This window comes from Prunus persica, chromosome G6 (assembly GCF_000346465.2).
Source record: "Prunus persica cultivar Lovell chromosome G6, Prunus_persica_NCBIv2, whole genome shotgun sequence".
NCBI classification, from domain to species: Eukaryota; Viridiplantae; Streptophyta; class Magnoliopsida; order Rosales; family Rosaceae; genus Prunus; species Prunus persica.
In genome coordinates, this window is record NC_034014.1 from 8,158,279 (window position 1) to 8,172,004 (window position 13,726).

At 36.6% G+C, this 13,726-nt stretch overlaps 2 protein-coding genes and 2 non-coding genes across 4 annotated transcripts; 3 read left to right on the forward strand and 1 right to left on the reverse strand.

Annotated features, from left to right (window-relative positions):
• On the forward strand, positions 501-1,810 carry LOC18773662 (zinc finger protein ZAT5). Its single transcript, XM_020567309.1, has one exon. The coding sequence runs from the start codon at positions 691-693 to the stop codon at positions 1,618-1,620; it is 930 nt and encodes a 309-aa protein (XP_020422898.1). The 5' UTR covers positions 501-690; the 3' UTR covers positions 1,621-1,810.
• Positions 6,134-6,206, forward strand: TRNAV-UAC. Its single transcript has one exon. It is a non-coding gene; the product is annotated as a tRNA-Val (tRNA).
• Positions 6,322-6,394, forward strand: TRNAV-UAC. Its single transcript has one exon. It is a non-coding gene; the product is annotated as a tRNA-Val (tRNA).
• Positions 6,767-10,153, reverse strand: LOC18772425 (50S ribosomal protein L9, chloroplastic). Its single transcript, XM_007205883.2, has 6 exons — positions 9,891-10,153; positions 9,485-9,612; positions 8,390-8,435; positions 7,736-7,833; positions 7,610-7,657; positions 6,767-7,179 (listed from the first exon to the last, which is right to left on the reverse strand). Exons 1-6 carry the CDS (start codon positions 10,035-10,037, stop codon positions 7,059-7,061), a joined length of 588 nt encoding a protein of 195 aa, XP_007205945.1. The 5' UTR covers positions 10,038-10,153; the 3' UTR covers positions 6,767-7,058.

The window sequence follows — 13,726 nt, forward strand, 5'->3', positions numbered from 1 at the left end:
GCAACCTTTTTGCCATGCACTCCAACGAGTCATCTCTTTTAGTTTAGCTACAAAACAACAAACCAAGCACCTAATCATTAAAAAATCTATCTACCCTTTTAATACTTAGCCAAGTAGTATATTCTACATTTACCTTATTTACTATTTACTTTAACCTGATTACGTTAAACGAGTCTTGTTCGTATAGATCTGATGACTTCTATAAGCGATGTGGTAAAAAATATAGTGAGTAAAAATGTCTCTCCCTTTTCCTCTCTAGCCCTCTCCTGATGCTAGAGGAGATAACACATGACTCCAATTGAAATAAATGTTGACGTACAATATATTCGCGTGAAAGTAGAACAAACTTTTCTTGGTAGTAACACTTCGAAGGTTGGAAACGCAAGGAAGATTTTGGTGGCAGACTAATTTATGGTTAACTGTGAGCGGAGGGGCGGCTTTTGACCCCACAAAACTTTCTTACCATTCACTATATATAACAACCACACTCACTCTTCTTTCCTTGCTTCCCTTCCTTGCTCTCTCTCTCTCTCTCTCTCTCTCTCTCTCTCTCTCTCTCTCAGCCTTTGCCTTTCTTACTTCTCATCAAACACCTTTCATTTCTTTCATCAAACACCTCTCTCTTTCTTTATTTTTCTCTCTAAGCTAAGCTCTTGGTCAGAATCAAGTTCTGGGTTTTGGTCTGCGAGTATGGAAGGCCAAGAAGAATTGGTTTTGAGCAGTGATCAAGCATCCCAGATGATCATGATCAAAGGCAAGCGCACCAAGCGCCCGAGGCCTCTGTCCCCGAACGGCGTCGTGGCTGCGGGGACGTCTAGCTCATCAAGCGCCTGTGGTGGTGGTGGTGCTATGGGAGGAGATCATGAGTATAATTATTATGGTAATTCGTTTACATCGCCCACAACTTCTGGTGAGATCTATGAGAGTACTGAGGAAGAAGAGGACATGGCAAATTGCCTAATTCTCTTGGCTCAAGGAGATCATGTGACTGTTAACCCAAAGCAGATCTTTGAGCAAAGACTAGAACAAACCAGTAACATGGGCAAGGCTGGTTTCTTTGTCTATGAGTGCAAAACATGTAACAGAAGCTTCCCTTCATTTCAAGCACTTGGTGGCCACAGAGCAAGTCACAAGAAGCCCAAGGCCATGAGCACAGAGGATAAAAAGCCAGCGCCAGCCCATTTTATCCCAGCCTCCACTTTTGAGGAATTTGAAGATCAAAGCAAGCAGTTCATCAAATATAAGAGCAGCCCACCTCCTGCAATTTCAAGCCAAATAGGAAGCAAGCCCAAAATTCATGAGTGTTCAATTTGTGGCTCTGAGTTCACATCTGGGCAAGCTCTTGGTGGACACATGAGAAGGCACAGAGCAGCAGCAGCAGCAGCCAACAACAGTACTAATCATGTGGCGGCTTTGCCTAGCAATATTGGCACAAGTACCAAACTGCAGAGAACTGTTCTTCCACTGGATCTCAACCTTCCTGCACCAGAAGATAATGATCATCATCACCACCAGCTTCATCATCATCATCAACACCGTGACTCTAAGTTTCAATTTGTGCCTACCCAACAAACAACTCTTGTCTTCAACGCCCCTGCTTTGGTGGATTGTCATTATTAAGAGAGAGAGAGAGAGAGAGAGAGAGAGAGAGAGAGAGAGAGAGATATGGAGTGAGTGAAAAAAAAAAAAAAAATTCTTAATTAGTAGATTATCAATGTGAATTATAAGCATTATTTTTCAATTAATTACTTACTGTCAATTGGGTATAATTGTGGAATATTAATTCTTTGATCAATTCTTTCCACTTTAATTTGTTGTTTATTTATTTTTCTTGTTGGTTCATCTAATTTGTTGAAGTGTGAATACTTTGAGTAAGTAAGTGGTTAGTGTTCATGGTTGCCTTTCATTCACGAAAAGTGAGTGATGAGGCATCTTTTCCTTTTCACAATTTTCCTTTCTTTTTCTATGTTCTTTTTAAGTGGGAGAGCTATACACAGAACACCAAGAGAGAGAGAGAGAGAGAGAGAGAGAGAGAGAGAGAGAGAGAGAGAGAGAGTGTGTGTGTGTGAGTGTGTTTGTGTGTGAGGAGTGAGAGAGTGAGGGCAAGGCAATGCGGTGGCATGGGATGGCAAAAGGGCTAGGGTTAGGCACCACCACCACCACAACCAAAAGTCATGGATTAGGTTCTTCCTCTCCTTGGTGTGTATTTTTATTACAATAAAGCTAAAAAAAAGCCAATAAAAGCTCTCCCTCTCACTTCCCAGTCTGTTTCATTAAATGACAAGAAGTAATGGATAGCAAAGCAGAGTTGGCAATTGCCATGCCACATGTATCCACCTGTACCTTTCTCTCTCGCTCTCATTTCTTTTTCATTTTTAGCTTAATATAATAACAAAAACAATATTTTTTATTTTAATTTTGTGGTCCACCTCATCAAGTTTTTTTAGTTCCAAGCCTAACAAATATATATAAACACTCTCTCTAACAGTTGTACCTAATTTACCCAACTGCTGTGTATGTATGATCCCTTACTTTGCAAGTCACTTTAGCTATATTTGAGATCATCAATCATCATCATCCTCTCTCTCTCTCTCTCTCTCTCTCTCTCTCTCTCATGGGTCCACCCCATGCCACATTCATTGATATTCCCTAGAAAGATACTCTAACTCATACCACAAACACTTTCGGTTTGGCTAGCTTCAACTTATCCAAGCTCCACTCCACTCCACTGTACTGTGAACTCTACTTCATTTGGACCCACAATCCCCTCACGTATTGTTGTTGTGATAGCTCACTGCTTTTCAAATCAATTTCTCCGTCATCATTTGAGAGTTCCTCTTTAGTATTCCTTTTCTCTACCATGTCAAAGAATTTCCTTTTCTATATGTGTCACATTGTCAAGAATGTAACCCATCACTAATCAAGTTTTATATTATCAAAGGTTAGGTCAATCGTTCACACACGTATTTATGGAAGAACAGTTATTTATACACGAATAATCAGGTATCAACGAACAGTTATCTAAATGCTAATAATTGTGATTTGGTTGTACATATATAGATGAAAATGGGAGACTTGAAATGGGTTCAAAGAGAGTGTTACTTTCACACTACTAACTTGCAAGAGAGTTTGCTAAGTGCACGTTTAGGTGAATGTGGGAAGTGAATCATGTGAAAGAGATTGCGTGGGAATTGAGATGTCCAAATACACACTTAGAAAGAGGGAGAGGAGATAATCATTGACATTGGCACATGTAGTGGGGAGGTTACCTTGTCATATATCCTCTCCCATTATTCTTCTCCACATTATATTTATTCAGCATATGCTAAAAACCAGAGCTAACTAACTTAATTAATGGTGTGAATTTGCTTCTTATATAAAAAGATTCTCCTTATTGGCTACTCTGCCAATCATCTAGAGTAGGGGTATATTTTATGAAGAAAATAACAAGGTCAATAAGGCTTGTTTTAGTTTATATTAAAAAATAAAAATACCAATTAACTAATCGTCTAGTTACATTTTTCTTCTTAATATTTAAAAAAGCCTCAATTATTTTCAAATCTTCTTCGCTATCTTGTTGATCTAAAAAGACACTACGAAAAGAAAATACATCAACTTTTAAACCTAAGCAGTTGTATTTGGTACTAATTTTCAAGCCACACACATGTAACCTCCAAATGCCAATCCAAGTCAATCTATGATCTTTTTAGCTTACCAATTAGACATGTAATCCTTCATATGGACATCCTTTTCTTGTCTACGGAAGTGAAGAAATCGACCTCTTTGCAGTTTTGAGTATATACAACAAGTACCACTCAAAAAAGAGTTCAAAAAAACCACCACCAATCACAATGCGACAGCAAAATATTGACACATATTTTGATCCATTCATACATGTCCTACTGAAAATGAAGTGTTTTGTTTTGTCAGTTTTGGCTCGCATGTTCTGAAATTTTGGCCACTTTTCTGTGGACAGTTTTCACTTCAAGTCGTATGCTTTAAAAATATAGGAAATAGTAGTGTGGCGTGCTCTCCAACTTCACACAGCTGTATGGCTGTGAGTGAACAAAAACCACAGGCAAGCAGGCAGCAGGCAGCAGGCAGCTCCTCTCCTCCAATTCAATGGCATGGCATGCAAGCTCAAACTACCAAAAGCAAAGACACCCAAAAAGGGTACTTTGCTTAGAGACAAAATTAAATAATTAATTAATTAAATGAATCAATACTCTAATTAAGCTAGCTGTCACACTGTCCAGAAATGGGTATTTGCCGGCCATTCTTGTTGATTAAACTTTAATCACATTGGACTTAACTAAATCATTAACCAAAATGGGTTTATTTCGTCTTTGCATTTGTGTGACACTTAAGTCGTGATATTTTTGGTGATTGTTTTTGTGGTTGTCATTAGTTGGTTTGGTGAGATATTGAGTACCTAATCACTACTACGCATCTGGTTCACAGATTTTGGTGGGTTAGGTTTTTTCATGGTCATGGACTAATGGTAGTTGCTGAATGGAGAGAGTTGAAAACTGCTAATTAATGTAATGTACTATTTTTTATTAGAATAGAAACTCCACAATGATGTTCAAAGTGAAACATGATGTATGAAAAAATTAAATTATATGTATATTCTCGTTTGGCGGGTAAATTTGTACTAGATTAATGGCATGATCGTTGTTTGGTGAACTTATAAATACTTGGACTGAACTTCTTATTAAATTGGAAAATAATCCAATATATTATATCGTACAAATCTCATTGAGAGAAGTCAGACTCATAATTTTATAAAAAGAAATATGACTCAATCCTAATCCGATTCAAATTCAAGCCAAACCGAGATAAAGTCATAAATTCAACTCTCAATTGCTTAAAAGAAAAAAAGTTGTGTATGCTACTTTCTATGGTGTAGTACGTTTCATTTCAATTTCATTGTACGGGACCATGTTGCATGTTGGGCCCTTAAAATTTGAGATGAATGCATGACACCCTTTATTTAAGAGGTATGCTTTCATATTGATGAATTTAAAGGTATGGTTTGAATGCTAAGCAGAAGCTAATTGCGTAGACAAAAATGGTAGGGCAGGGATTTTTGTAATGGCATGTTGAGTAAAGATGCCTAATCTTAGAAGTAAGAAAGATGCCAAGGAACTCTCAGTTTTTCACAGATAAGACTTTTTACATCTGTCTCACAAGAGATAGATTCAACATTAATTATTTCACCTCATCTCAGAAAGTTGGAAAAAGATAAAAGTGAGTTCTAAAGTATCTTTCCATAAATAATTTTGAATTGATTGATTGGCCTGATTAATATGACATGTAATGCTAAACTTCACTTATTTGACTAATGTAAAGTGATGTTTTGAAATATTCTAAATTCAATTAGACAAATAACTAATTTGTTAGTTAATAGGATATAGTTCGGTGAAAAAGGGAATTGACTTGTAGACTAGAGATCTCAGGTTCGAATTTTCACGGCATCATAGTTGTGTGTGTGTGTGTGTGTGTGTGTGAGAGAAATCTTCCTCCCATGCTTGTACTAAAAAATAATAATAATAACTAATTTGTTATGGCTCATTACTTATATATAACAAAAGTAACGTTAGATGTTTATTATCACATTAATCATTTATATTATTTGTCAATTAGCTCTTAATTTAGTAGTATTTCTTTTTTCTGTATTAAAAAGATGTTTTCAAGTTTGATTCTCCCTCCGTATCAATTATAAAACATTATCATATTATCCACTTATAAAATGTATTTGACTACGCACAGTGGATGCATTATTCTCATACCTCCTTCCTTCCCTCTCCTTTTCACCCATAAAACGACCATAGAAAACAAATCATGGTATAAATAATATCATGGGTGCAGAACAAAACGATAAGGGCTGTCAGAGACATAAACATTGTGTTATGGAGAGCCTTTATGCAGCGAAGTCTCAGTTATGAGGCCCCAAAGAGCCTGTAAACATTGTGTTAAGCAACCAGAGAAATTTGAGTGTGGTTAAACAAATTTGTGTTAAGCCTCCGTTTGGGCCCGACTGCTATATTGTAGTGTGGTTAAACAAATTTCTCTGGGCCATCTTAAGTCATTCTAGTTATTAATATTATAATTGAGAAAATATAAACAAGTGGTTGCTGTGGTGTAGTGGTTATCACGTCAGTCTTACACACTGAAGGTCTCCAGTTCGATCCTGGGCAGCAACATGGTTATTTTTTTATTTTAATTAATTGGTATTTTGATTTTATTTTAACCATTTATATTTCAATATTTTACTGGGAATCCAATATTTACTATTTTAAACTTACTTATTGACAAGAAGTTGCTGTGGTGTAGTGGTTATCACGTCAGTCTTACACACTGAAGGTCTCCAGTTCGATCCTGGGCAGCAACATTATTGTGTTATATTTTTTCATATTTTGTTCGTTTGATGAACCAGCCATCTTTGTGTATTGTTTTGATGAATGTGGATCATCAAAGGCACATAAGCATGGCGTAATTCTCTTTGGGTTTGAAACCAAACGTCTACTCAGGAGGATATATGGGGCGATTCTGATGGGATCCAATGTAGGTCCAACTTTCTCTTCACTCGTGGGATCAGGGTAGCCTTTTTTTAACCCGGTACATGTTGAAACTTTACTGAATGACATTATGACAACACTAACCAGTTAAACTAGTTTGTCAACTACATCCCAATTAGTCCCAAGACTCCCCAGAACCAAAGGTGTTGCTGAGGAGGAGAATTATACTGACAATAAACAAATAATATTGCCCAAAAAAAAGGTTTATATAGAAAATGGAAAAAGAATTGTCCAGAGATGGCTTCTCATCAAAAGGCCACCCTCCAATGAGGAATAAACATACATTGGCACAGCCGAAGGTAAATCAGATTTATACATCTCTACTTTCATTAGATTACAGCCACCCTCCAATTGGTGCCCATATGATTTCATGATGTTGATAGTACTTTGGCCATGTACATCCTGCATAAACACATCAAAAATTCATCTTCTCTATTCAAGTGGGCCTCCAAAGACAACTCCAGAACGTGCTTATCCCTAGTTAGCAGAAACGATCACCCGCACTTTAGCAGTCACTTCTGGGTGAAGCTTCAGTTCTGCAATATACTCTCCTATCTCTCGAATATCTGGAAGAGAAACAATTCGCTTGTCCACATCCCTACAGATTAATGAAAGGGCAGAGAATGGAGCAATCAGACAAGCCTGGATGTGTTTAGCATAGTTAAAAAGACAAACGTGGGCAATGAAGAGTCGGCTTTGATAAAATGCATAGATATGAAATGCAGAGACCATCTCTAGTTGCACGTTGTTGAACTTTCTGAATTATGGATTTCATTGGCCAAAGAGAGTATTAGGAAAATCAAATACATATTTTCTCCCTTCTTTTTTTGCTTGGGGGTGCTGTGGCTTAGAAGTAAAAAATTTCTGCTAATAGTTCTTAATTGTAAAATTATGGATGCTTGTGTTAAGAGCCTATATGGTATATATCTCATGCATTCAAGTGGGGTATTCAGAATGCAGTAACAGTGCACGAAGTGAAAATTGTGATTGATATATAAATCATACTCTTACCAGATAAAAGATATTACCTGTTAAGTTGTGCCTTGATTATGTCAACGAGATCTTGCGGGGTCACACTGCAGAAATATGTCTGTGTTAAACAACATATGCAGACAGTGCACTGAGTGCTTAATGTCGCACTGAATATAATTCACCTTCCAAAAATTAGCTTTCCTTTTCCACCTTTGCGCTTCACCTTGAAACCTCCAACAGTTTCAAAAATAATAGCAAGTTGCTGCGCCTCTTCTTTTACCTGCACCAAGATGAAATAATCTAACAAGACATAATTAATAGGACAAATTCAGACAATATAGAATCTACTAGCTAGAGAGATTAAATGCAATTATTAGCATTTGGGTGAGACTGCCTGATGCAGCAGCACACTCACAAAGAAGTGGCACCCCCGTATGGGGGTCCTACCTGGCCTCACTCCTTTGTGAGTGTGCTGCCGCATAGGGCAGCTGCACCCAAGAATCTCTCCTATTAGTGACAAGCCTTGCTATGTTTGACCTGACAATTAATGAGACTAACAGACAGCCCGATGTAGCGTGGTATTATAATATAAAGCATTCAGGATAATCTCTAAGAGAATACAAAAATGTGCTTTTCAATCCAGTTTAGGATGATCTGATACGTCCAAAGGCCCAAAACCTGAGCCTTAAATGAATGATATGTGTAAAGGGGTGTAAAGAAACAAGGCAAAAAGTACATCTAATTTTATATCTATAGTTTGAGTTACAGCATAAGAAAACATATGAGGGGCACAGCACATGAGGCAGAAGGAAAAAATATATGTGTTATCTAAATACCCTTATTTTCTCTGCCTCAATCCTTTCGTCTTCCATCTTCATTTCCCTGGAAAGAGCAATTAGAAAAAGCGTGCAATGATAACATGTTCTCAAGATAGAGTATAGTTAATTTTCGCAAAAAATAAAGCATGAGTGCCATTAGGAATGTTGATTCATCTCCCCCCAAAAGTAATGTTTATGCCACGCTATAAACACAAATTTTTTGTATGACATGTTGCTTATCAATCTTTAATGAGTGATATTTTTGTTTTGGTGAATCATAACATATATTACAACATAGATCAAATATCTTCTAACTGGATAGAAACCATATAGTTGTAACTTGTAAATTAAAGCACATTCGTGACTTGTGCGCTCTAAAAATACATTACAAGAAGAGGCATATTGCACAAGAACGCTAAATCCTCTTCATGTTTATCTCTACTTTATATTTAATATTCGAAATAGTAAGAGAAGAGTTGCACCTAAGGGTTGAGGTGCCTCCAATAAATTTCCAGAATCAACTAAAAAGTATCTAATAGTTATGCAAATAAAAATTCACACTTTCACATTTTTGATGCATTTTAAGAAGTATTATATGTACCAAACAGAACTTAAGAAGTATTACTACCTCATATTGATATGATATGAGTGTGGAACGCAGTATCTGTGCACCTAGGAATAGGTTGAAAGCCCTTGTATTCAATTTCTTTTGTTGAATGTTATGAAAGAGTTTCAGAGGTACAATTAAACACTATAAATGCTATAATTAAACCTCACCACAAACATCACCCTATATCAAGCAACATTCATATATTACTCTCAAAACTTGTATATGCCTCCTCTGTCCATTGTAGGTTTATAACTTGAAATGTTTATGTGGTAACATTTGTATTTGCCAAAATAATAATTGATTCCCTCATCATTCTGTCCAAGTCCCATCTTTAAGTTTTCCAACTTTTTGTCATCAAATTCGGTTGACTCCGTAAACACAACACAAAAGATTGAGAAAAGTATTATTCTAACTTCAGAATTGAAAACTTCAAAAGTAAACTACAACAAAAATGAACAAAGTAGAGAAAGGAAACAATTTCACGTAAGATAGTTATGCATTACTTGAGCAGCACAGGAGTGACAAGCTGGGCCTTGCCCAATGGTAGCAGATAATTCCTGTAATAACCAGCTTTCACACTACGAAGCTCCCCTTTCTTTCCCAGGTCAGCTATATCCTCCTTGAGAATTATCTGAACCAATCAACAACAACAACAATTGACAACCCCATCATAATGCTACATTCTAGCTCACTAATTTTCTGAGAATGATTAAGAACAAAATTGAATAAAAGGAAAATCTTGGACAAAATTTCACCCAACCCAACTGTGCTTAGCAAACCATGTGGCTCAAATTGAGGTGGGTTCTTCTTTTATGAATTCTCAGAGCAGAGACCATACAAATTTTGTACTTTCTGGTAAAAATATAGAAACACCAAAGTGTTAGAAGAGAACCCATTTCTTATAATTACCGTTCGAGCCTTCTTGGCTTTCTTTTGAGCGAAAACCACCAAGCCCGTTCTTCTATCTGACAATTTACAGGCTTCGTTTGTGTTTGCAGCGAAGCTTTGAAGCAACGAGGAAGAACTCCATGAAAGAGTCGATGCTGTAGATGCCATTGCCACACTTTCTTTCACTCTTACACAAGCTCACACTCTCTCTCCCTTACACACACACACTCTCTTGGGCTTTATGAGATTTATGACCTTATCTCTTTGTTATGCCTCTGTTATGTCACAGAGACAAGCACAATTTTGTGTTTTATCATTTTGACCTCTCCGCAAAATGCAAACTACAAATGTTACCCACCTAATAACTTTTGAATTACAACAATTCACCCTTTTCCTTTTAGTGGAAAATAAATTAAATTAAATTAAAATATTTTGCGGCAAAAAGAAAGTGGTTTTTTTTAACTATAGACGTCCTGAACTTTATCTCAAGTTTCAATTGAGTCCTAAAATTATTTTTGTAGCAATTATATCCGGGAACTCAGCAAGTAGTTCCAATTGAGTCCTATAACAAAATTCGTTGAGTTTGACTATGTAAATAGCACGTGATGTTGTTGTTAGGGGTATATTGGACTTTTGGCTCCGGGAGAGAAGTGGTAGGAAATATTCTGCCAGAAAAACCTCTTCATTTTTCATAGCTACAAATCAAAGCAAAGAAATTACTCCAATCTAAGGCCAAAGTGTTGAATTTCAAACTTCAAAAAAGTCGAGGGTTTTTGCTTCTGTGGGGAAAAGGGTGGCGAAGAATATTCGGGTGATGATGAATTGGTTTATTTGGGGAAAAAAAACAAGGAAAAAAAAGAAGGATGATGAATTGGTTTATACAAGTTGGATGTGATTGCTCTCACGTGCGGCCCAGAAGCAATTTGAAAGCCTCTTCCTAGCAATTGGATTGGATTGGATGTATACCCGTTGGGGAATGAAGCAAGCGACTTGCCACAGGCACCCTACGTCATCAGCAAAATCACTTCATTTGCAAACTTGGGAGCCAAGGAGACATGAAATCGGATCTCTCAAAAGAAACTAAGGGCATGTTTGGTAGTTCTTCTAGAGGGGTAAAAGTGCTTTCAGACAACCGAAAACGTTTTTTAGAGAGGCACTTATTATATGCTTTTTCTTATTTTTGGTACAGAGGAGGGGCTAAAACCCCAAAGCAGCAAAGCTAAACAAAAACTAAACGAGGCCTAGCTACACTTCGAGCATCAGTATCTAAGGCTGTACTAAGAAAGACACTTCTTCATAAACATGGAGACCATGACTAAACTCAAAACATTTGGCTGCCAAGGCATCTGCAACATAATTTTGCTCACGAAAGACATGCTTAACAGAGCAGTTCCAATCCTCTCAAATCTTCAAAATGAAGCAGTTGATAATACAATTGGGTTATTTAACAGAGCCACAGCAGAACTAGAGTCACACTCAACCTCCACCATTTTAAAAACTAGTTTCCCAAGCCAAATTAATTCCATAGAAAAGCCCCATAACTCATACTCAACAATAAAACCATCACCTAAATTCACAGTGAAGTCTTTTTTCGGTTTCTTTATGTTTGGAATAATAAGTCGCATCGACTCTTTGGATTTTTTGTGTGGTTTTCATATCTCCTTTTGTGAGAGTTTCCACCTCTCTTTTGTGAGAGCTTTCCATCTCTCTTTTGTGAGAGTTTTATTTGTATTGTTATGGCTTGGTTTTTTCAAGCTTTATCTCGTTTTGGTTGTTCTGAGTTTGAAATCTTAGTTGGGATGCCTATGCCAAAGTTTTTATGCTCCCGCGTGATCGTTAGTGGAGGTGCACCAAATTGTCTTAATTTTAATGTTATACCGCTCAGTTATTAAAATGGCTCTTTGTGACTAGTTTGTATTAGCCCTTTGTGGCTAGCAGGGATGAGCATTTAAATAGGAAAATAAAGCTCAATTAGGCTCCAAAAAACTGAAAAATTGGGTTGACCAAAAATCAGACCGTGTTGACCTAAAACTAGACTGGACCAATTTGGTCCAGTTTCAACTCTGGTTCTTATAGTGAAAAAACTGGATCGGGCCAAATCGGACCGTCTATGTATTTTTAAATTTTTAAATAAAATATTTAAACCCAATGCTAAATTTCTAATCTTTCCCTAAGTTCAACTCCAAATCACTTCTCTTTTCTATGCCCAGTCACCTCCCTTTTGCATGAAATTGGGCCATTTGTGAAATTTTAAGCCCAAAAAATAAAAAATTTGTTGCGTTTTGTAGTTAAAATATATATATATAATATGGTCCAAAACCAAAAACTGAATCGGCTTATGGGTAAAAATAAAAAATCTGGTCTAAACTAAATCGAATAAATAGTGTCGATTCTAGTTTAGGATGAGAACCAGACCAAATTGGACCGTGGCCACCACTAGTGGCTATAGGTTTTTTTTTACTCAATTATGAATGTAATCCCAGAACTTCTAAAAAAACTACAAATTCCTAATTTAAACAATTAAATTACATGAAAAAATTAAATTGAGGTTAAACGACATAACGAAAATTCTTGTTTCTCTTTTATTTTATATGAATTAAAAAGATAAATAAATAAATAAGCATATTTGAGGGACATCCATGTAGGGCGCACTACGCATTCTCTACTTTAAAAAAAGTCACTTGAGTCCAAAATTATTTGACCACTCAATTAGATGGTTGTTATTATAGTTTTTTCTTGAAGCACTGTATTCATGTATTTTGTTGGTCCCAACTAGATGCCTTAATGATTTTCAATTTGCCTGATTTTTTGTAAGAATGATCTATGAATATGAAGACTTGAAAAATAGACTATTTGGGTCGTTGAAAAAAAAATCAAATGAGACTTTAAAGAGTGACCCTCAAATAATGTAACTATATACACATTGTTGATACTTTACAACAATTTTAGCTATACAGTTTAACCTCAATTTAATTTCGGCAAGGAAAAAGATATATTGTTGACACTTGAGTTGGCCAAGTCCAAAGTTTTGTTTAAGTGGAAAAGTAACCTAATTAGTCTTTAGAACACAAAATCCAAATAGGGGACTTTTAAGGAGAGATCCCTTGTATAAGTCAGTCTAGCAAGTTGAGTTTCGCTCGTTGCCACGTAAGCATGTCAAGCTCTAAGCTGTGGTGTGGAAGAAATATTCTAGCCAATTCCTCAAGCTCAGCTCAAACTTGAACTCCACCAGCCTGAGGTTGAGAGACAAAAAGATTCCAGAGAAACCCAAAACAGCTCGAGAGAATGGTTTGAAACCCTTTCAGAGGAGAAAATTCGAGAGAACATCTGGAAAAGCCCTCTCTCTCTCTCTCTCTCTCTCTCTCTCTCTCTCTCTCTCTGTGCAGACACAGCTTACGTACTAACAAATGAGAGGGGCCATCGTCGACAACAGCGACTTTGGGAGAGCCATCATCCATGATCCATCCACCTTGAGATTGGTACATAGGAAGGCAATTAATTAAATATAATAAGCCTTAATTACTATTCAAAAGAATAATTAATTCCTTGTAGCTTACAAGGTGCAAAATACCACATCCAAAACCAAGTTGTTGTCGATGATCATTTGTTCCAAGAACCCACACCCAATTAAAAACCCCTACAAATTATTCTGACAATATTATTGCATATTCAAGCTAGCTTGACTATCATATATATATATGTTTTATACAAAATATATAACACTCGTTTTGTACATATATATATTCATAAGCGTTTACTTCTTCGTTTTTTAATCACCAAGGAGGATCTGCCCTGCCCGTGGGTATATCTAAGAAGAAAAAACCTAGGTATATGTACTCATCCATCCACACACCCAA

Excerpts from the sequence above, each read along its gene's own strand:
- LOC18773662 (XM_020567309.1), top strand. The coding sequence starts at position 691 with ATGGAAGGCCAAGAAGAATTGGTTTTGAGCAGTGATCAAGCATCCCAG.
- LOC18772425 (XM_007205883.2), bottom strand. The coding sequence starts at position 10,037 with ATGGCATCTACAGCATCGACTCTTTCATGGAGTTCTTCCTCGTTGCTT. Across the intron at positions 8,436-9,484 it reads GTCACTCCTGTGCTGCTCAA|GGAAATGAAGATGGAAGACG; the intron begins GTAATGCATAAC and ends TGCTCTTTCCAG. Across the intron at positions 7,834-8,389 it reads TTGAGGCAGAGAAAATAAGG|GTAAAAGAAGAGGCGCAGCA; the intron begins GTATTTAGATAA and ends ATCTTGGTGCAG.